This window comes from Capsicum annuum, chromosome 7 (genome assembly GCF_002878395.1).
Source record: "Capsicum annuum cultivar UCD-10X-F1 chromosome 7, UCD10Xv1.1, whole genome shotgun sequence".
Classification (NCBI taxonomy): Eukaryota; Viridiplantae; Streptophyta; class Magnoliopsida; order Solanales; family Solanaceae; genus Capsicum; species Capsicum annuum.
In genome coordinates, this window is record NC_061117.1 from 35,456,308 (window position 1) to 35,480,377 (window position 24,070).

Below are 24,070 nucleotides of genomic sequence, written 5' to 3' on the forward strand. Positions count from 1 at the left end.
ATGACACACCCTTATCTTTTTGGGCTTTGCCACACACTACCCATGTCATGTCACCTTTGGGCTTTGCCACAACATCATGGCCCATGGGGTTCAATTGTTCACAACAAACTATTTGGACTTAGAAAGGACACAATACTCTTTGGGCCTTTCAGCTTTATTCAAGTAAGATTATATTAGGAAAAATTACCTAAAAGAACAATTTAAGTTTTTAAATTATTAAAAAATTTGATACTTTAAAAATATTACATATATTTCAACATTTACTACTTTACTAAAAGTTGAGATACATGTTAAAAGCCCCTCATCCTACGCCTTTACTTTATCAAATTAAGAACGATTTCTCTTCATTCTATGCCATTATTTTAGGGGCCGGTTTCAATCTCATTTTTTCCTCTAATTCAAAATTTTGAAGTAAGGTAAAATTTTCCCCTAAAATCTTTTTCAATTTCTTCTAATCTTGGCTGACGATTTTATTTCAAAAAAAATAATAATTTGGGACTTTTTTTACAAAGTAATTTTTGGTGTTATGGACCAGTCGCCGGCGAATCTGGCGGAGCAGCCGGAAACTCCACTACAACCTCCGTCATCAACCAACGACGATAATGAAGTAACTCAAAAATTTAGAACGGCGGAAGAGTTAGTAGCTAAAGCTATAGCTCCTTTAAAGAGAGAGTATCTTCCCCCTCCACCTTCTAGACCTTCTACCAAGAACAAGGAGGACGTTGTTTGAATCCAAAATGATGATGTATCTGAGACTAAAAGTGCTCCCATTATTAAGGATAAGAAATCTAAACGACAAATGAAGCGTGAATGCCGCCAGGTTATTTTCATTATATATATATATATATATATATTTTTGAAAAAGGATTGATTTTGTTAGGCGAATTTGAATCAGAAGGTAAATAATTGAAGCTTGAAGAGAAGAGTTATTGAAGTTATTTCAAGAGATGTGCTTTCAGAGGTATTTGCATCTTCAGACATGACAATTTTAGGCCGAGATACATATTAAGACACTAAAGATACTTTTTTTAATTTCTTGTATCTTTTGTTCTCCGTTTATGTTTTTATATGTATCTCTTGTTTTTAAAATTTTAGTGGAATAAGCATATCAAAGATACATGTTAGTAAGTTTAAAGAAACATATTGTGTACGAGGATGTTTTGTATGTATCTCACATTATTTTTTTATTTTGATTCAATTATTTATACCAAAGATACATATTCTGTAAAACAACAAATACATTTTAAGTTTTTTGTATATCTGATTTTGTGTTATTGTGGATTTATGTATCTCTTGTTATTTCAGATCTGGATAACTTTAGGCTTAGATACATATTTAGATATACATGATACTTTTTTCAATATCTTGTATCTCTTGTTATCTCTTTAAGTTTTATATGTAACTTTTGTTTTAAAGTTTTAGTGAAATTATCATATTAAAGATGCATGTAGTAAGCTTAAAGATACATATTGTGTATGAGAGGTATATTATATGTATCTCGCATTATTTTATTTTTTTCGAATTCAAATATTTATATCAAAAATACATATTTTGTAAAACAATAGATACAATTTAAGCATTTTGTATCTCTAATATTGTGTTATTGTAGATGTATGTATCTTTTGTTATTGTATATATATAATTTCTTAATGTTCATACTTCTCTATATTTTTCTTTGCAGATTTGCCCTATATGTAATGATGATATATCATTCGCTAATGTCACCAAGGATCTATAGCTCTATGACACTTTGCATTATCAAATTATTATATTGAAAGCAGTCAAAGATTTATTGAATATGTCGAGAGAAATGCGCAAATTTTTTATTAACATATTCTATTGACATAAATTCTATTTGAATTGAGGTGTATGACCTTCATGTATGTTTATTGAGTATCCTTATATATAAACTTTCACTGTATTCAGAAAACAAACTACTTCCATTTCTAAGATGATCAAATACGGATACAGAATTTTGAATGCACGTTGATAAGGATAGGCTCCTGCTTTGACTATCTTGTGCAAATTGTCAAGTATCGCGCTGTAAAAGTTTTGTATTCAAGAGGTAAAATAAAAATTATATTGACAAAGTGCTAAGCAGGAAAACTCAAGATTCATTAGAAATTAAAATTCTTTAGTAGTAAAGTTTGTAGAATAGAAAAAAAAAAAGTTACAGATTCTGAAAACTTATGATCCTTAGTAAGTCTTTTCAAGATATAGCATAGAACAATGCTTCTTTGAATTTAAAGAAAGATTAGGGAATATACAATATGATGGACTTGAAAACACTAAAAAGAAAAATAAAAGAAACTTCTACAAAAGAAAATAATATTATACTCAAAAAAGTGTTCGAACCAATTTGTAAGCACCATGAATATTCCATGGGATAGCTGCTATTTATCAACAACACAAATATCAGATAACTCTATCCACCAAAGCTTGAACGGATCAATATAGAAATCATTGAGTGTTTTGACATCTTATAATTCTAAGTGGATTTTTTCATGCTACGGAACAGAACAATGCTTCCTTGAATTTCAAGGAGGATTTGGGGTATAGACAATAGGATGGACTTGTAAAACCTAAAAAGAAAGAATAAGATAAACTCTCTATAAACAGAAAATAGTATAGTACAAGTAAAAGTCAGAAACAACTTTCTTCTTTTTTCAACTGAATCACGTCCAATTTATGTTGCTCGAACTCTTTAAAAATGGTGCGTGTATGTTTGAAGAATCCGGCAAGACCGAGACATCAGTTTTTGAGATTCCAGTAACATAGTCTTCAACTAATATGGCTATATCCACTTAAAGATGTTAATCTCCCACCAACATGATGTTTTAAATATCTCATATACAATCCTCCGAACGACATTTTAGGATATAATTGTAATCACACAAAAAAAACTTCATAATCTGTTACAAAGAATCAGATGTATTTTAACGTACTAAAAAAATAATGAGAGATACATACACTGCACCATCGTGCACAATAAATAATGAGAGATGCATACACTGCATAATCTTTCGTATGCTTATATCACTAAAACTAAAACATCACGAGATACATATTTGTACACATTCAGAATACCAAAGACATAATAATATGAAAAATGTATCATGCGTGGTAAAATATGTATCTCGACCAACAGCCAACTTAAAATAACTACGAAAGTGTTAGTTAAAACAGTAATTAATTTTATGTTAGATACATAATCTATTAAACAAGAGATAATTAACTACTTCTGATATGTTAAACAAGATACATACCTTTTTATGTCCGATCTTTTCACATAAAAATAGAAGGAATGCTCAATGACATAACTTTCCATACCTTGCTCAATGGCTTAATCACATAGAAATTAAAGAAATTCAGTGTTATGGACCAATCTCCGGTGCCGGTGACTTCGACGGAGCAACCGAAAACTCCACTACAACCTCCGTCATCAATCACCAACGACAACGGAGTAACTCAAAAATTTAAAACGGCAGAAGAGTTTGTAGCTAAAGCTATGACAAAATCAAGAAAAACAAAAAAAAAAAAAGTTGTACAAATAGTTTGAAATTGATTATGAAAGAGAATTTGTTTAAAAGGTTGAAATAACAAACAAATTACCTTTTTTCATAGAATTTTATTAAATTTTTACCATAATTAGTTATGTTAATTACTATATTAATGCTAGTTAGCCGTTCCATCCCTTAAAATATGCTAATTATTTTAATTATTACATGTATCTATAGGATAGATTCAACATAATTTATACTAAAAATAACATAAATACACAACTATGTTTTCAATATTAAAAAAAAATTCAACTCCCTAAACATATTACAAAAATCTCAACATATACCCAGAATGTTATGCATATGCCAACTAAGTTATGTATATTAATAGAGAGAGCAAGTAAAGTAATTAAAAAGGTGGAAGAGGGTGTAATTACTTTCAAAAAGACTGATATTTATGTTATTTATACTAATTTATATGTATCATCAAAGGCTAAAAATTAAAATTTTTTGAAATTTAAAAAATAATTGGACTTTTGTAAATACTAGTAAACATGTCGTTATATAGGTGATTTTCACATTATATTAAGCTCAATAACAAATACAAAACATAACCCATATACTCCCACAACATGATTTGGAGAGGATCGACCGTAAATCTGATTGTTTCTGACAGACCCTCAACTCCTCCAAGGAATATAAATACAAAAATTATATAGGAAACAAGGCACTAGGCTGATTAATATAAATACAAATTCATGAATTGATACAGTTTCTGAGAGCTCAAAACAACTTGAAGAAAATAACAAACAAAACGATAGTGCAGAGGACCTTTTGACAGCGTTTCAATGGTGGGATTATCTTTGATACGATCCACTTAAAGTTTTAATAAAATCTTAATCAAAAACCCCACTAACAGCAAAAAATAATTATATTTTCTTTGTAAAAGGATGAAAGCAGTTATCCCTGAATATAGGCTGAAACAGGCTAGCTACTCTTCATCTGAGTAGTTGAACTTGACAGAGTGCGATTGCAAGTCAATTACCCCTCCTCTATAACTGCCTCGCTTCTTCTTGGTCTTCTCATGTCGGAAATCCCTGGAAAATAGCATAGAAAATTAAGCTTTGCCATTGAAACAAGAGTCGAACCTAAACAGACCATGAACATGATTCGAGTTCTTGATAGAGAAAATAGCAACCAAAAGAAAGAAAGATATCAATAACTCCCTTCACCCAAAATCAAACGAATTGTCACTGGTCCCTCGCCTAACAAACATGGACAGAACTAATACTTAAACAGAAAGATGAGCAGAAGGGGTGGAAAAAGATAACAAGTAAAAGCCTTGGTGCAAAATGATATTTAGTGCTAATGAATCTTGATGAGTATACCTGTAAGATGATTTGTAATTTTCAAAGCATTGGAGCATTGACAAATGTAAGCAATCTAGTACTCTTCCCTACTTCCCCTCCTCAACTGACTTCAGACATTTTATATTTTCACTCATGTGAAAAGAGCGTCGACTAGGTGATCTTTATTTGTAAATTAATTCATTTTCGTCAAGAGTAAATTCAAGGACGTGAAACTTCTGGACAATATTTGGAAAATTATACCTTCCTTTAACCTGGCCCAAAACTTCCTGTGCCTTCGCACCATAGCCAATATCTGCACCATCCTGCAAACAGAGGTACATGAAAAAGTTAGTTCCATGGTAAAAGCTGAATAACCAACATATATTTAAATGAGTAAAGGTCGAAGATGAGAATCTGGTCCTACCTTTGCCCAGTAAGAATTATCTTTCAGTCTATCATCTTTAAACTCCACCTGATCAATTTTCACTCTTTGAAAGGCATTTACAGTTTTTGGCTGCAATAACAATCAAAATGCATTTTCAGAACATTGGTGATAATACAGTAAGCAAATTCATAATTCTTCCCAACAACGACCACCATATAGATAATCTGTTAGCCAACGTAACATAGCCATACAACGTTATGGAAGGAATGATGGGGCATGAAACCAAACAAAAGAACTACGTATGATAAGCTGACATCATCAATTTTAATATGAAAGAAGAAAAGAAATACTCTCTTAAGATTACAGGAAAGTTTCCCCAACCCCTTCTATAATTAGAAATAAGGAAACAGGTTTTCTCACTGTATATGGTTCTTTTCTTCAGATTTTGTCTACTTTCTTACCATCTCACTTGGAAAAAAAAGGCAGCTAAAATGTCTACTTTCTAGCTAAAATACATTGTCTGAATTGTCAAAGTAGATACTCCCTTTGTTTCAATTTATGTGGCTTGACTCGGAGTAGAAGGGTCAATACTAACAAATATTCGGCGTGAATTCAAACATGATATCTTCAATTATTTTTAATAAATTTACTTGTATAAAAACTAAATAAAAAGGACTTACAAGTCATAATAGTTAAAAACTCAAAATTTTAGGAAGTATTTGAAAAACCTATGATCAAGAAAACATCCTTTGACTCTCCAAATAATAACTAAGACACATAAATTGGAATGACGAGAGCATTTAACAAGGCTTATCTATTGGATTGAAACAAAGGAGACAAAAGGAAAGAATGTGATGAGAAGGAAAAAGTTATGAGTTTCGCCAATTTAGATAGAACGAGAGAGGAAATGAGAGAAATGAAAGGAGAGTGTATATGTAACAGGAATAGGAACAAAACCTAAGTTCCTTTCCACCCAAAACTATGAGGAGATTGTTATCCTTCGTTATCCTTTAATCTATCACAAAAGATACCTAGCTCATCCTTCTTCAGACTGATCCATGATTTCTCATAATCCGGTTGAACTACAATCCCTTGCTATCCAGTCCATTTTCTTTTCTTTTGTGTAAATAAATTCCTCTCTACCAAGTCATACTATGATGTCTCATTATCCAAATCTATTGCATAAAATCCATAAAACAAACATAAACATAATGTCCAGAAACCAAACGTAAACATAATTATCCAAATCTATAGCATAAAGTCGATAAACCAAACATAAAAATAATGCCCACTTAATCCTCCACGCAAGGCCAAATAACTCCTCTGTGAATGCCCGAGGTTACTTTGAAGTCTCAAAGATCAATGAATGCCTAAACAACAACATTTGTTTCCTCATTGGTGAATCTTTGCAGATGACCAATAGAAGCATGCTTCAAGACTATTAATAAAAGCTTTAGACAAGCATGACGGAAAGTCATTTTAAAAGATTGTAATTATTCTGCAATTAGGAATTCTTTCATATCATCTTTCCTTTAGTACACAACATACAATTTAAGGGTTGTTTTTTGAGAAATAGTAACGTAATCACCATTTAAGAGTTGTACCATGACATTAACAATTGACAGCAAATTACGGACTTCACTCGTTAAGAATTGGCACACACTGACAATCCAAGGCTAAAAAGGTAACAGAAAAAAGAAGCAAGCGTACCTCTGCTGATCCATTAAGTACTTTACTTGAGGATTTCTGCTTAGCAGAATTGTTGAACTCATCAATAACTTCACCATTTTGCTCTTGACTGTCACTTGTGGCATGTCCGTTGTCTGTGCACAGAGCATTTGATTTCCCTTGTTCCGCTACAGCCTTTGATTCTTCCAAGCCTTTAGTCTTTTTGCGCTTAGATTCTGCAGTTCCAACTCCATCAACTCCCTGATTTGCATTTTCATCCGAAGCTAACCTTTTCCTCTTCTTGGAATCCTTAGAATCAGTAGCTCCACTCTCTTCCTTGGACTTCTTCTTTTTATCCTTTTTAGTTGTTTCTGCAGCAAGATCATTATTATCAGTGTCTATAGGGTCTACACTTTCTGATTTCTCCTCAGTTTTCTTCTTCTTCTCCTTCTGCTTCTTCAAGGGTACGTCTTCCTATAATAGAAAAAGACTATCATCAGCACTCTTCTTATGCTTCAGATTATTGTCACGATGGCTATCTAGTCACTCACATTTTTTCATGAGAATTTGATTGCTAACCTTATCATCTGCTAAATCCTCTTGAGCAGTAGTACCATTTTTCATGGATTTATCAACATTTTCAGGATGAGAAGCATCTGGAACATCGATATTATTGTCTTCAATTCTCTTTTTCTTCTTTTTCTTGCTAACTCTTTCCTGAGAGTCAACATCATTGCTATTTATGTTGTGTCCCTTTGTACCATTTTCACATTGTGCTGCACACCAAATCGTGTAAGATAATCAAGTTAGAATAACACTCGTAGCATCACAAATACAAGCTTCACGAGAAAAACTAAGTTCAAGATGAATGGAACTATACTATAAATTACCTGGCTCTTTGTCGCCCTTAGATATTGTATCATTATCAGCACTGCATATTTGTAGAAGGTCAAGCAGCATGAGAGAAGGAACTAGAAAGTAAAATTACTAGAAATAACTACACAGTCAAGTAAGAAGGAATCAGGGCAGGTTTAGTCAAAGTAACCCACCAAACAGCATCCCACATACAAGAGATGTTATATTTATTGTGTTGGACACAAATTTACTCCCCACCCACCCCCACCTCCACTCCAAAAAAAAATTTACTACTTTCAATCAACAAACTTACAAAAGATAAATTCTTGCTTGAGAATCATTATAGTTGTGTACTTGTGTTATTTGAGATCAAAATTCCTTCTAACACCCAACTATGTACTCCCGTGGTCAATGAAGTTAGTTGAGAACCGTGAGGCCCCAGGTTCATATTCTAGTGGAGGCAAAGCACTAAGTGATTTCCTCGAAACTGCCCAAGCCTTGTTGGACATCGTTACCCAATTCTTCTGTTGGTGGAATGAGTCAAGGTGCGTGCAAGCGGCCCGGACACCAAAATTACGGGAGAAAAAAAAATACTTCTTCCACGAATCCCAAAAACAAAGGAAATTAATGAAACAGAAACACTTGTCATCAGGATAGATTGTGCTAGTTGAGACGTAAGTGATTACTTCCCAACATACCCGCTGTTTAGATACTTGTTGTATAAATCCTCCAAACTAAGAGAGCAAGACTTCCAATTGTTCCCCTGCATAAAAAATTCAAAAGAAGAAAGATGTGAATGACTGCACCAACATCCCTTGCGCGTAGGCAAGTTGCAGATTTAATAAATCAAGTCAAGCTTTTCAATCAAAATGGAGGAACTAACCAGAAAGTACATATGGAATTTCCAACAAAACCTGTAAACACTACCTAGCATATTCTTCAACCCGTGGAACAGAATGCCATACATGATATAAAATGTTAATTCAATAAGTGGAGGTTTCTTCGACATAGTTATACTAGCACAAATGCAGAAACCTTCAGTGAATGACTTTTTTCTTCTTCCTAATTCAAAAGCAATTTTCTTCATTGACTATGAAACACAATCACACAAAATATGAATGAAAGAAAAAAATTTCAAGTCAAAAAACAAACTCTTATTGAACATTTTCTTCTCCGTGGAAGAACAGACGAGGAAAACAAAGCACAATTATTCTCTAGATTCCAAGGAAATCCTTGTTTTGGCATTTCATTCCACTTAACACCGTGTCTTTCTAACAAACATCTTACTATTCTCCTCGACCCCTGTTCCGTATCTTTCTTCCTCACTTGTTCCTACGAGCCTATAAAAACAAATTCAGATTCTACTACCGACTTCTCATCATGTACCACTCAACTTCTTCCAACGAAACCAACCATCCTCCTTGTTTTGGTTAGATAAGGAAAACCAACCATCCTACTTAAATTCACAAGACACAATTCATCAAAGATATGACATATAGTCAACCAGAAAACATATCTCAAGAGTGCAGTGTACACAGCATCACACAAGCTCGATCAAACTGGAGTCGTAATTCTTGACTCCTACTTCTCGGTTTCTCAAGAAAAATAATAATCCCTTTCTCCATATCTCTACGACATTGTTACTGTTTGTAAAGTGTTAATAGTCCTTCCATCCACTTTTATTTATCTACTATACTAAAAATAAATATCTACTTTTACTCTAGTTTAGAAAACCAAGAAATAATTCATCCCTCTAGTTCCTAGACCTTATTATTAACTATACTTATTTCTCATTACATTTCCTGAAACATTGAATTTATTATATTCAAAGCTTAAAATTATCATTCTATTTATTTCTCTTCGAGAGGTGTGCCAAGACAATACTGGACAAGTAAAAATAGAACAAATACTTTAACTATAATCATGTGACATGTAGTACTTCTATGCAGCTTTTGAATACATAAATCTTATTTCAAAAATAGGAATTTATTTGAATTGAGACGAAACCTTAAGACGAGGGATTGCTTGGGTGGTAAGCACCCTTCACCTTCCACCACCAGTGGCAGAGCCACATATACTTTTATTGGAAAATTACACTGTGTGGCTAGGTAAAAACATTTATTACGTATTGAAACCCCTTGACTTTTTCGTGAATTTACTTCTTTATATTTTGACACACAAGGCTAGACCTTAAAATAGTTTCAACAATCTGCTCCAAACAACAGTAGCATACATACGATATACAGGTTCTAAAACTCTTGAATAAAAATCACATTTTAAAAATAAAGCATTGGGGAATGAAAAGGGGGTTTATAAAAAACAAACAAACCTCAATCTGAGATTCTTTGAGGAAGTATTTGAGGGTTTTGGAGAAACCATTAAGGTGAAGATAATGAAGTATACATTCTTGTAAAACACACTTGTTCTTGTTGTTATTTTCTACATTCTGCTGCTCCTTCTTCTTAGCCATAGCAACAAGAAGATTGGATTTTGATGACTCTGCTAGAACTACTTGCCTAGGCTTAAAGGTTAGCAACTGAGCTGCTGCTGAGGATGAGGCACTAGGGTTTTGCAGCTGCCTGATTTTGTGTTTGGGTTCTAGCATATATTAAGGAAGGAACAAGGAAGGGTTTTAGGGCAAAAGGATAAAAAATGAGACTGCCTCATACCAAATAATTATATTTGTGGTTCTACAAGATCATGAACATTGGAACAAAAGGAAAAATGTTAAATTGGCACTCCAATAAGAAAATAATTCCCTCTACACATTTTTACTTGATATGCCTATTAAAAAATTAATTATTGATCTATCTCTATTAATTATTATTTATAATATTATATCTTAAAAGTAATTTATAGAATAAACAACTAATATTAAGAATAAAATAAAAATATATTTTCGTAATATGTTAAAAGCGATAAATAAAAATAAAAATTATTTTTAAAAATACGTGATAATTAAAAGCGAACGAAATTTGAACGTATATACTTTACTAGTTTAACCGGCACGTGCCTCGGACGTGTAACGTTTGATTAATTAAAATTAAATAATTTTATTTATTACAAAGATTTATATATATATATTATTTTTCTTATTCTAACGATTTTTTATTTATTTCTATATTTTTCAAATCTTCTTAAAATCAAATTTAATTGATTTAGAATTCTTAAACTAATGAACTAAGTATTAGTTGTCATTAATTTTGATGACTTATAATAAGAAAAAGTTTTACTATGAATATGTTTAATTAATTTCAACTCTTAAATTAGAAAAAAAAAATAGTGAAATTGTGATGACTTATAATAAGGAAAGGTTTTACCATAAATATATTTAATTAATTTTTAACTTTTAAATATTAGAAAAAAATAGTGAAAAATAATTTTGTCTAAACCAAAGATTTTTAATGAAGGATAAAAATTTCAAACAATATTTTTAAGGTCCTTCACACTTTTAATATATTATAGATTATAGATAGATTATAGATATAGATATAGATTATATATGTAGTTATTTAATAATAAAAATAATATTAAAAAATTTAATAAAATATTTTTTATTTTTTAAGAATCTAATTAAATTAAAATAAATATCTATAATATATTAAAAGTGTGAAGCCCCTTATAAAAGAGATTTGAACTTTTTACCTTTTATTAAAAGGAAAAATCCTTTTGGCCATAATTTGGTCATAATAGTAATAAATTCTATTCACACTTAAACTAGTTTTCTTTTAGGAAATGGACAAATTAACATAATTTTCATAAATATGATTGCATAGTACTTATTACTTGAAAAGAATAGTCTAGGATAAAAATAATAATATAAATTAATTAATTATATTCTCATATATCCAAAATCAGTGTGACCAAAGTAGTATTATAATTATGTGTTTTATCATATAAATAATTCTTATTTTATTAATCTTTAATTTTAAATTTTAAATCTCTTTATTTTATATAGATAAATAGGAGGTATAGATATATATCTTCAAACCTATCAATATTTTGAATAACTTTTAGTTTTTTATTTTTGTTGAAATCTGATTCATAGTTTAGTATTACATAAAATAAGCAATTATCGAAATTTCCAACACAAAAAGTTAATTATTTTTTTTATGAATTCAGTTGTATAATTTAAATTATGCTATAATTTTTCTCATGATAATTCAAATGATTTTTTTTTCATTTCAAATCTTTTCTATCTATTTTTAGAAGTAGGGCGAAAAGAAGTAAACATAAGCTTTAAAAATTTTGCATAAAAAATTTCTTTTCTCTGTCACTTCCTTTTTGCATAAAAAAAATTTTAGTTGAAAACAAAAATTACTCTATGTTAATCTTACACTTAAATTATATATAAATGATAAGAAAAATACATAAAGAAAATAATAAAAAATATTTACGAGTTTTAAAATTAAAAGTTTGCATAGTTAAATAATTTTTAATATAATATAAAAATATTTTAATAAAAATAACAAAAACTTAAAGCACTTTAGACGTGGTAGACATTGACAGGTTATAAAAATCATATAGTTCATAAGTGTCGCCTTTAATTAACAATAACCTAAGAGAGCAACACATTGATATTGTAGTCTTGCGTCACTATGTTATGCCGATTTGATAACTTAGGAACCATTATTTATATTTTTATTAATATATATAACTTCTAATTAAGGAACTATATTAATTTTTATGTTTATAGAAATTTAAACTACATATTTGAATAGTTTTTTTTTTAAATATAGTTTAAAATATTTCAATAGCGATAGTCAAAGCTCAAATTACTTTAGACATGATATCGACACAAAATAAAAATTATATAGTTCAAAAAAAGTCGATATTGGTTAAACATCAATTCAAGAAAGTCACACATTATATTAATGTTATAGTCTTGTGATCCTGCGTACTTTAATTATTATATTTGTTAACCGGTGAATTAACAATATATAATTATTAACTAGCGAATCATTAATTATATTTTTTATTAATATGAACTTTAACTAAGTAATTTTACTTTTATGTTTAAAAAAATCGAAAAACATATTTAAATAGTTTTAAAATATAATTAAAAAATATTTCTACAACGATTGTCTAAATTCAAAATTCTTTAGACATGATAGATATCAACACATTATAAAAATTATAGAGTTCATAATTGTTGACCCTCAGCCCAAAATAATCACTCATCATAGCTATTAAGTTAACCATTGTCATAAATTCTTAGTACTCTAAATAAAAATTAACTATGTCCACATTTAATTGTTTTTACATTTATTAATAACCCAAAGTAGAAATATTGATTAATTATAATATTTTGTTTGAAATAATTTATTACAGCTACAAGCTGAGGTTACTATTGCTAAATTAACTTTTATCGTGTGAAGAATAATTTTTTCACTTACACTAGGCATGTTGTAGGTGAAAATTAAAAAGAATTGAAAAATTGAATAATTGAAATCAAAGATAGGTAAAATTTATCTGCTATTACCTAACATTGATTCTATCACATAAAAAAATTCAAACATAAACATCATTTAACTTTAAAAACTAATATATTTGTGACATAAAAATATTCTACCTTTAAAATTTAGAACACAAAAATTATTTGACCATAATTTTTGTGTACTATTAGAAAATAACAAATTAAAGGACATATAATAGCTATAATAGCAATTTTATGATTAGGATAAACTTGTGTGAGACTTATTAAAATTTTGTTTAGATTTGATATAATTAGTTAATCAAAGTTAATATAATTACTTTTTTTCTAGAGTTATTTTTCTAGATGATCATTCAGGTTTTTATGTATAATTGCCGACAAAGATCAGTTGTTTTCTAAAGAAAATAATATCACTAAATTACATAAGTTATCTAGAGATTTTAATTTGCATTTAAAATAATATGATAAAGATTAAGTATGGTAAAGAATTTCTAAACAGAAAAATTAAACTAATGCATTTTTTTTTTAAAGAATAAAGTTATAATTTTAAGTAAATGAGTTTGATGAATTAAATAATTTATTATTTAAAAAATATGATTTTAATGACATGGCATGTCAACTAAGAGAGAAAAATATTTTTGAGGTGTTTATTATTTTTTTTTAGAAAAAGAGTGATAGTTGAGTAATATTGTGGTTCTAAATGAAATATATGTGATATTTGAAAGAAATTCTCAAATTAATAATAACATGTTTTGGCGTGTTTAAAATTTTGTTATTTTCTATTTGTCTATAGATAGATATACTAACAAAATAGGTTGTGGTTAAATGTTAAAAGTTAGTTTGCTAAATAATTTAACCACAATGTTTTTTTTTCGTAATATTTGTAGCAATAAATGTGGCTATAATTTATATACATATTTTATATGGTCCATGACTAAGAATTTATACTTATTGCTATGAAATCTATTATGTTGTAGACCGTAGTTATAAAGAGAATTTTACTTTACTATATATATATATATATATATATATATATATATATAGTAAGTGATTTTATCCACAACAAATAATTTGTATCTATCTTTATATAATTAGCGAGAATTTATAAAAAAAAAATTAGATTAAGTATATTAATTAATAAAATAATTAGATATAATAATTTATTTATTCAAATTATATTTGAATCTTATAAATAAGATCCTTTAAATTTGAATTAAGCCGAATAATAAACACCTCTAACATTATTAAAATTTTGTTTAAATCCTTTATAATTAGTTAATTGAAGTTGATAGAATCATTAATATAAATATTTATTTTTTAAAAAATTATATTTGAAACTTACAAGTTATAAAAATAAATTGCATCATTGACAACACTAATTAAACTAGACCGATAAAGATATTATTTCGATGAAACAAGTCTAAAGTGAAATTTAGTAAAGTTAATTTGTTTAAATTCGTTATAATAAGTTGAGTAACAAATAACAAAATTTAATTACTTATGTATTTAGATATAAATTATTGTACAAATATACTTTTGTGATAGATATGTTCAATTATTAATCCTTGGTTTAACTAATTATAACTATATTTAAAATAATTATTAATTAATAATTTAGTACTAGACTATAAAAATATTGTTCAGATAGATGAGGTTCGAATCTTCGAATAAAATAACCGCTTTCGTAACACTTGATCAAGGTAAAGTGTGTTGATTTGTTGTTATCAAAATATTTTATAAATTATATTTGGAAATTATATATATGTGTGTGTGTGTGTGTGAACTTTATTTAAGCGTAATAATAAAAAAAAATTCATTAGAGATCATTTTAGTAACAAATATAAGTAATAATTCATAATTTGAGAATTACGTAAAAGTATTATAAATCATAATAATTAACAACTTAAAATAGTTAAAAAGATGTAAAAAATTTAATTGACTCTCTAAATTTTATTACTGCCACATAAATTGAGGCAAAAGAACAAGTACTATAAATCATAATAATTAATAAATTAAAATATTTAAAAAATATAAAAAAAATTAGTACACTCTTAAAATTGTATCAATACCACATAAATTGAGACAAAGGGTATAACATACATTGTTTAAAAATTGTGTAGAAAATTATTATGTTTTTAAAAAAATTAAACTACATAATTTAAATAATTTTTTAAATGTAATTTGAAAATATTTTAATAACGAAAGTTAAAACTCTAACACTTTAAACATGGTAGATATTAATGTATCATAAAAATTATATAGTTTATAAGTATCGATCCTAGTTAATATCAACCAAAAAAGTCGTGTATTAATATTGTAGTCTTGCATCCTTATGTAATGTTGGTTTGATAATTTGTGAATCATTATTTATATTTGAGTATATTTTATTTGTTAAATTTTAAATCTAAAATTTTTCATATTTGAATAATATTTTAAGTATAATTTTAAAATATTGTAATAACAGCAATAAAAACTTAAACACTTTAGATGTGGTGGACATTGACAAGTTATAAAAATCAAAGTATTCATTATCGTCGACTCTAGTTAACAACAACCCAAGAGAGTCACACGTTAATATTGTAGTCTTGCGCCCATATTACATTGATTGATAATTTGAGAATCATTACTTATATTTGTTATTATTATGACTTATAATTAAATAATTTTATAAATTATTATGTTTGAATAAATTTAAAACACATATTTAAATAAATATTTAAACATTATTTGAAAATAATACAATAACGACAGTAGAAATTAAACTAAAAACATTTTAGACATGGTAGAAATCACCACTCTATATAAATCATAAAAATTATTGATCCATAAGTGTCAATCCTATTTTATAACAACTCAAGAGAGTCACGCATTAATGTTAAAGTTTTATAGCTTCCCGGTGTTGTAAACGTTCACTTGGTTAAATAAAATCGTTTATTTACCAAAAAAAAAATGTTGATGTTTTACATATTTATTAGTTATCATCTTCTAAAAAGTACAATAAAAATTCAAATAATTAATGATGACCCTAGTTAACATCGACTTAAGAGAATACTCACGCACTAATTTAGACTCTCTCCTCTATATTAAGCCGATTTGATAACTTGTGAATCATTAGTTAATTTTATAATTAATGAAACCTCTACTTAAGTAATTCTATTATTTATTACATTTAAATAAATTTAGAAACTACATATTTAAATATTTTTTAAATATATAATTTTAAAATATATCAATAAAGATAGCAAAGCTCAAAACACTTTATAATTATCGACAATAATTAATTACACTAAACACTTACATCTCTATGTTATGAAAATCTACAATTACATCCCCAAAAACGTTAATCCTATTTTTTCTAAAAATATTTAAACTTTGCATATAATGAATATCCTACGTAATTGAAATTTTATTTAACTAGTTATATATAAAAAAAATTCAAGGGAAAAATAAATAAAAACTACAATAAAAAAGAGATTATATATAATAAAATATTATAGTTAATAAAATTACAAAAAATTTATGTACTTAAAGCCATAGAAAATTATAATTTATAGTGAGTATATCTTTTAAATAAGCTGTGTCATATCCTATTTTCAAAATATTTATTTATTTTTTAATCAAATGTATAAATAATTTTTTATATCTTGTTTTAAATATTCATTAGAATAACTTTGCAAAAATATTTTATTTATATTTATGGTTATAATTTATCGTTTAAAAATTATATTATATATTTAATTATAGAGACACTTCATAGGAGGTGTAAGTGTAAAATTATCAAAGTAAATGTGTAAGAATTTCATTTTAAAATTTAAAAAGTATATTCATATTATAAAGTGTTCTATACTAATCATTTATATATTGAAAATTTGAAATTATATATATATATATATATATATATATATATATATAATTTTCCATTTATGGAATTGCATTTTGTAATGTTTCAAATTCCAATTACGAGCAACTAGTAAGAGTTTTCATTTGAGCAACAGTAAATAAATAGCAAGAACATTACACCCTGCAATTAATATATTCCAATAAAGTAGGGTTATCAAATCCTATTAAAATACAACTTATTTAAAATAAATAAATAAATACATTCTATTATTTTAATGAATGGTCGTTTATATTTATTATCATTTTCCAATGTGGGAATTGACTTTTAAGTTTAGGGAATAACAAAAACTTTAATTTTCTTTAATTAAAAGAAAAGAAAAAAATTAGTTTGTTTTAAAAGAGAAAGGTCATTGCAGTCCTTTCTCAATTATGGCCATTTAGCACTACCCTTATTAAAACACTCTACTATAGATAAAATCATCTTTTTCACCTTTTTGCTCAATTAAATTTCTCAAAATAAATTATTTATGCTGAATTGTGCGTGACTTTTACCTTTTCCAAATTGATCTCCTATTTGGTTTGTGAATATTATTTTTTTTTATCAAAATTAGATGACTTTTTTCAAATTAGTGTCCTAATTGATTTGTGATTGTTCTTCTTTTACCAAACTGCATGACTTAATATTGCATGCCTGCGTAAACTCCAACCCTAAGTTTACTTGAATTTAGTTTGAGTTCTCTATAAATAATAACATGAGGCTTTTGCATTAAATTTGTTAGCGCATTCGTGCCTTGTAACTCCAGTTTGTTTGCTTCCCCAACTATTCCACATCTTGCCAAAGGTAAGTCTCTTCACTTTGCTTGGATATTATTATTTATGAGTTTTTTGATTTTTTCGTTTTGTGCATGATATTCGTATTGAAGCCCGACTAATCTTGGAACAGCTGGATATGACCTATTTGCGGTTAGCACTTCCATGATGTAGACACGTAATTTCGTTCCTTCACAACTTAGTTTTATCGTTTACCCCGTCTTACCACGTATCCTATCCGCATGGTAATTTTTCCACAAGAAAAATAAAATAAATAACCACCTCATCACTTTAATTATTTTATTTATTTTCTATCCTTATCGAAAATAACAAATCCTAACAAATTTTATCTTGTTTGAAATATCCCAACAACCTCTCCAATTAAAAGAGGACACCCCACACCTCACCACCCCATACCCCTAGCCTCACCTACCCTACCCCTACCCCCTCACCTATTCACGTGCACCCCCTACCCCACCCTTTTCTATCACATTTTCCTTTTCATTTTTCGGATAAGGAGAAAGGCAATACATCACAACAACTTGAAGGGGGCCCCACACCATATATATACACAGGATATACGCACAAAAGGGAGGGGGATCATTCACAGAATATAATTCATAGACAACACACATTTTATGAGTGGCCACAGTGAAAAGGTAGCATAGAATCCATTTTTGTTTCCAGGGAACAAGAACAACATATACTATTCACCCTTTTTTTCCATCCATACGGAGATACACATAGAAAAAAGGAAAAAATATACAAACACCTGAGAACACACTTCTCTTCATCGTCCCTGCCATACGCACACACTCACCATAGATGCATAAACACAAAAAAATGGGGCAAAACAGTGAGGGATGAAGAGAATCGAGATCGAGAGAGTAAAAAAACAAGGAGAGTAGTTAGATCGAGAGAGGAACAAAGGAGAAAAACTGGCGAAAGACATTCTTTTCGGTGAGTTTTCTCGCCAGAAAAGTTATACCTATCAGTCCCTTTTTGAGCTGTGTCACTGCCGAGCTCGCCGAAGCTCCGACCTAGCTGGAATGAAAAACAGCCCTATTTCAGCCAATCTCACGTTGAACAGCCACTTCGTGGCTGGTTTTCAGTTTAAATCTAGCCGGAAAACGTTAATTCCGACCACCAATTCGTTTGTTCTTGGTGGAGTTTTGTTCGGATTGAGTTTTGAGATGTTTCCGTGGATTTGATTCGTCGTTCGAAGTTCGAGTTGAGGCGGGTTAGTCGATCGAGGTTTTCGGGTCCAATTCCATTACCTAATTGCATAATTTGCACAATAAAGCTCAATTTGAAGTTCAATTCTATCTCGTTCTCATTTTGATTTCATTATATACGCATGATTGGTTTGTGTGAAGAATGATATAAATACTTGGGTGATATCGATTTGTTTGTTTGGTTTTGTTGACAATGATTGTGGATTGTTAAAGTGGTTATTGTGAATTGTTGGAATTTTGAGAATTAATTTGGGGGTGAGAATTGAAAACTTGATATAATTGGTGAATTTTGGTTAGTTTGATTCATTGGTTGTTTGACTTGAAATGAACGTTAATTGAACTTGGTAGTATCATGATACATCGATTAGTTTAGGCAAACATAGGTTGGGTAGGCAAAGTTTAGAATTTGTGGCTTTGGTTGAATGTTGAAAATTTCGTAGAATGTTTGAAGTTCTATTGAATAGTTTGGTTTTTCTTGCACTAAAAAAATGTATTTATTTAGCCGGGGAATGTCCCGATACTCATTGTATTTATTCACCGGGGAATGCCGCGACGTATCATGTTGGCGGAAAATGATCGTGATGAAGGCCCACGGCGTCGGGTAAAACATTGGAGCATAGTTTAGAATTAGTGGATTTATATTTTTGTATTTTCTATTTATGGACTGTATAATTGGACTGGACATTAACTTTTGAATTTTCGTTTGTTTGTTTGGATTGTTTTATGTGTTTTCGTGATTTATACATTCATAGTGTCATACTAACCGATACGCTCCACCAAGAAACACCTTCCTCTAGGTCAACAAAATTTCTTAGCCGAAATCTCTGTTCTCAAATCAGTTTTAAAGAGTCAAATCATTTTAAAAAGGATTTTTCAAAGGTGACTTGGCACACCGGATTATGTCAAGTGGCGACTCTGAGTTTTGAATATAAAAGGTCCTTTTCAAAATAATTTTCTTCATTTTGTCACTTTAAATAAAAACCCTTTCAACTTAAAATTGATTCTTTTGGAGTTAAAAAAAAAGGGTGTGACAGCTCTGGCGACTCCGCTGGGGACCATTTCAGAATTCGAGCTTATTTTGGAGTTGTGATGGCTTAGTTTGATACTATAGGTGTATGGACATTTTATTTGTGTTGTTTTGTGTTATTGTATTGTCACTGTTGAGTGCCTACGTGCTCTTTGTTTACAGTTTTTATCTTATGTGTTACCATTTTATATCTGGCATCATGTGCATAACCCGATTCATTCTTTCTGCAACAAGTTCATAGTACACGTGTTGTACACGATCTCTAGTTGAGTCACCCTTATTTTAGGGGGGAGCTGTCGGTGTTATAGAGCAGGTGAAAAGCAAAGCAGGCACTATCGATCATACGCTCCCGTGAACAGCCTTGTTAGTGAACCCCAGCGTAGGTCAGCCTTTAGGTCATGCTTATTTGCATCATATTGAGATCTAGTGGGACCCACGTGGTCCTTTGTAAGAGACTCACCTCTAAAGCATCCCTACGTGCTAAATGTTGCATCTTTGAGGGTAACGAGGTCATTTGACAGATTGATTTGGGCAAAATCATGAGTTAGAAGCAAAGTGTGTAGGTAAGAAATTGTTGAAAAAAAAAAAAGAAAAAAAGAGTGAAAAAAGAGATTTGGTAGTTTTTAGGGTTCTTTATGACTTTTGTTTTCACAATTCAAAAAAAAAAAATACTTTTTGCACTCATCTTCCAAAAAATCAAAAACGTTAGAAAGATTTTCCTTTTATTTCTTTTGTAAGGATTCACAATTTGAAAACTCCAAAAATATTTTTTCCTTTCAATAGGAGCTTTGTACATTTTTATATAACGAAAATACCAAAAAGATTTTTTCTTTCATAGTTGTTGGTGTTAGTTTCTAATTAAAAATCCAAAAAAGATTTTATCGGCATTTTTCATCATCTGTCTGTGGTCGTGTTTCTCAAGTCAGGGTTCAGTTCATTATTTAATCCTAAATTGTCCAATCTGGACGAACTACGCACCCCTGATTCTCCTCTCTTGGGAGTAAGATACGTAGACAACCTATTGTTGGTTCGGGGATCTTATTGAAAAACTTCAAAAAGATTTTCTTTGCTCTTTATTAAAGTAGACGTCATATATTTCTTTAAAATAAAACTGCAAAAAGATTTTCCTTTAATAGTTTCAAGTTTCATTTTCGTATGAAATTCAAAATTAAAAATCCAAAAAGATTTCTCTTTGGTAATCATAGATGTCATTTTGTATAGGGATGTTAAAGCTGAAAAATTCAAAAAAAAATTCGTCAATTATTTTGACAATTTATTATTTTCTTTTCTTCTTAAAGTTTCGAGAAAAAGAAAAAGAAAGAAAGAAAACAAAGAGTTCAATTGACCATTTTGGCAAGACTTCACAAACTATGCACACCTGATTCTCCTCTCTCGGGAGAGAGATACGTAGGCACCCTTCTTGGGTTCGGTGATCTTTTAAAAAAAAGGAAAAAGAGGTTTTGAAAAAGTGTTGAACTCTAACACATTTGTTGTTTTTTGTTGAGTTAGTTTAAGGTGGTTGGTTTGTGATATTCTGGCTGGTCCTTCACATCACACCAAATCCAAAGGTTTAGTTGTGTCCAACAAAGATATAGAGAGTGACATCATGGATCAAACAAAGAATCAAGAAAATGAGAGTTTGAAGCAAGAGATTAGGAGGCTAAGACAACAAATGACAGAAATACATCAAGCTTGGCCTGTGGGTTGACTCCTTCCCCATTTCCCTTTATTGATCCTACAAATACCTTGAATTTTCCACCAAAATCTCAAAGTCAGTTTTCTACTGTTGTTGATGCACCACAACATGACTCAGAATTCATTCCGAGCCAAAAGCATCTCAATACTTCCACTACATTTTCTCTAGCTCCTCGGCATAAGCCTGCTACATTACAACACCACATATCGTCTATGATCTTATTGCTCAATCCTCTACTGGCACTTCCACATTGGCTCGCCCAACGGTTGTGCGTCCCCATGCTGCTAGTGAACCTATATTCAATACTTTTGGTGATCATTGTTATACTCCTGAGCCTGCTTTTAAGTTAACTGGACCACCAAAATTTCTTAACAAGAAGTCCAGTGTGCCAGAAGAGTTGGAGAAAATGGTTGGAAAAATGAAGAGTATAGAAAATGCTATGAAAAATACCCTAGGACCTGCGGGTAAAAAAGATGTTTCATACAAAGACTGGGGCATGCCTTCAAGCGCTAACCTTTCTCTAATATTTGAGATGTCAAAATTTGAGGAGCAAGATAGGCATGAGGAATCTGTGAAACATTTGGGACAATATTGCAATCAATTAACGGAACCTGGAGGGAAGAAGAATGAGAAAGATGACACTGCTATTGTAGTTGGAGAACGGGCACATCCAAGAAGACAACGTCGTCGTTGCCATCAGTCTCAAGCCCAAGTTCATACCCAAGATCTCCATAATCACTCCCAAAATCCATTATACTCTGTTTCCCCACCTTCATATCTAGTATATTGCGCACAACCATATGTTTAACTCCTTCCTTACCTACAATGGCGCGCACCAACTCCTCAAAGTCATTATTCAATTCCTCAAACATACCAAATCCCTTCTAGTCCCGATGTTCAATCCAAGTTAAACAATGAAATGAGGCAAAAATTGAGGGATAGTTTCACACCAATTGGAGAGTCGTATGCCAATTTATTTCAGAGATTGGCACAGCGAGGCATGATCACTCCTCTTCTTGGTTATACTCCTGACCCTCATTCAAGAAGTTTTGATTCTAATGTACGATGTGCATATCATTATAATGTTCGGGGTCACAGTATTAAAGATTGACGTGCTTTGAAAAGATGATTCAAGATAAATCAATTATGGTTCAAAATATTGACAATGAGGAAATCTCTAGTCATGCTGATATGCAAACTAGTGCCTAAGTTGTCAGGCTGAGCAATTGAGAAGTCACCCATCTCCCTACTAGGTGGAGGTCTGGTAGTTTGTTTTATTTTATTTTCTGTTATCCAAATTATTTCAGGGTTGTAGTTCGGGATCTATCTTGTTTTGTCCTTTTGTCGTTATGTTTAAACCCTTCTATCTTTCATTTCAACTAAATAGAGTGTCTTTTTTCCCCTTTGCGTTTCAAATATGTGTTGTTTGTTTTTTTCTTTACATAGTACATTTTATAGTGGCTCTAGTGATATGACATGCTTGCGGAATTTTCAGCTAGATCTTAAAATCCAATTTAACCCTGAAACCTTGAATCAGAGGGCTAAGGTTAGACAAAACATCTGGGAAAATAGGTAAAGTACTGAGACATTTGGTGACCAGTTGAAGCCTTTTCTGAAAAATTAAGGCAGTCATTTTGAGAATCACAAGAATAACTTGATCATCAATTGAAAAACATGTCTCAATTAGGTCAAATAGTGGTTGCGTGATCCTAAATCAAGAGGAACCAGAAGAAAATCAACTCCACCAAAGCATAAGTCATTCAATGTGAGGGATGTACAACAAAGGTGGATTTTTGTGTTCTACAAATGTAGAAAAAGAGGTGGCACATATGCTCGGGGCAAGTTAGTGTTTTAAAACATGTCATAAGTGATATTGATCGTGTACTTTAACATTACATGCTATGTACTAGTATCTTCAAGGATTGATATGACGAAGGCATTTCATTCTACTATCCAAATATTGTGTCATCCTTTGTTTACCCCATTTGAGCCTTAGTGTTGTTTTCTTTCATACTCCTCTTTTAGAATCAAGATAGAGTCAGCAAAGATCAAAAGAAAAGTGTCGAGCAAGCAATAGAGTCAGAAAAAAATCAATAAAAAAAAGGAGAAAAAAAGAAAGAAAATATGTCCAAAAAAAAAGAACAGAGTAAATAAAAGAAAAAAAAAAGAGAAAAGAGACCAGAATCAAGAAAAAGTATAAGCTGTCAGAACTATGCGTGACCTGATTCTCCTCTCTCGGGGGTGAGATACGTAGGCTGCCCTACTCTGGGC

The 24,070-nt window shown here is 30.0% G+C and overlaps 1 protein-coding gene across 1 annotated transcript; it reads right to left on the minus strand.

Annotated features, from left to right (window-relative positions):
• Positions 1 to 4,216: 4,216 nt before the first annotated feature.
• On the minus strand, positions 4,217 to 10,466 carry LOC107877780 (suppressor protein SRP40). The gene is made up of 8 exons (XM_016724494.2): positions 10,087 to 10,466; positions 8,456 to 8,520; positions 7,793 to 7,833; positions 7,482 to 7,678; positions 6,945 to 7,376; positions 5,274 to 5,363; positions 5,111 to 5,172; positions 4,217 to 4,597 (listed from the first exon to the last, which is right to left on the minus strand). The coding sequence occupies exons 1-8, from the start codon at positions 10,360 to 10,362 to the stop codon at positions 4,492 to 4,494; spliced, it is 1,269 nt and encodes a 422-aa protein (XP_016579980.2). The 5' UTR covers positions 10,363 to 10,466; the 3' UTR covers positions 4,217 to 4,491.
• Positions 10,467 to 24,070: the final 13,604 nt, after the last annotated feature.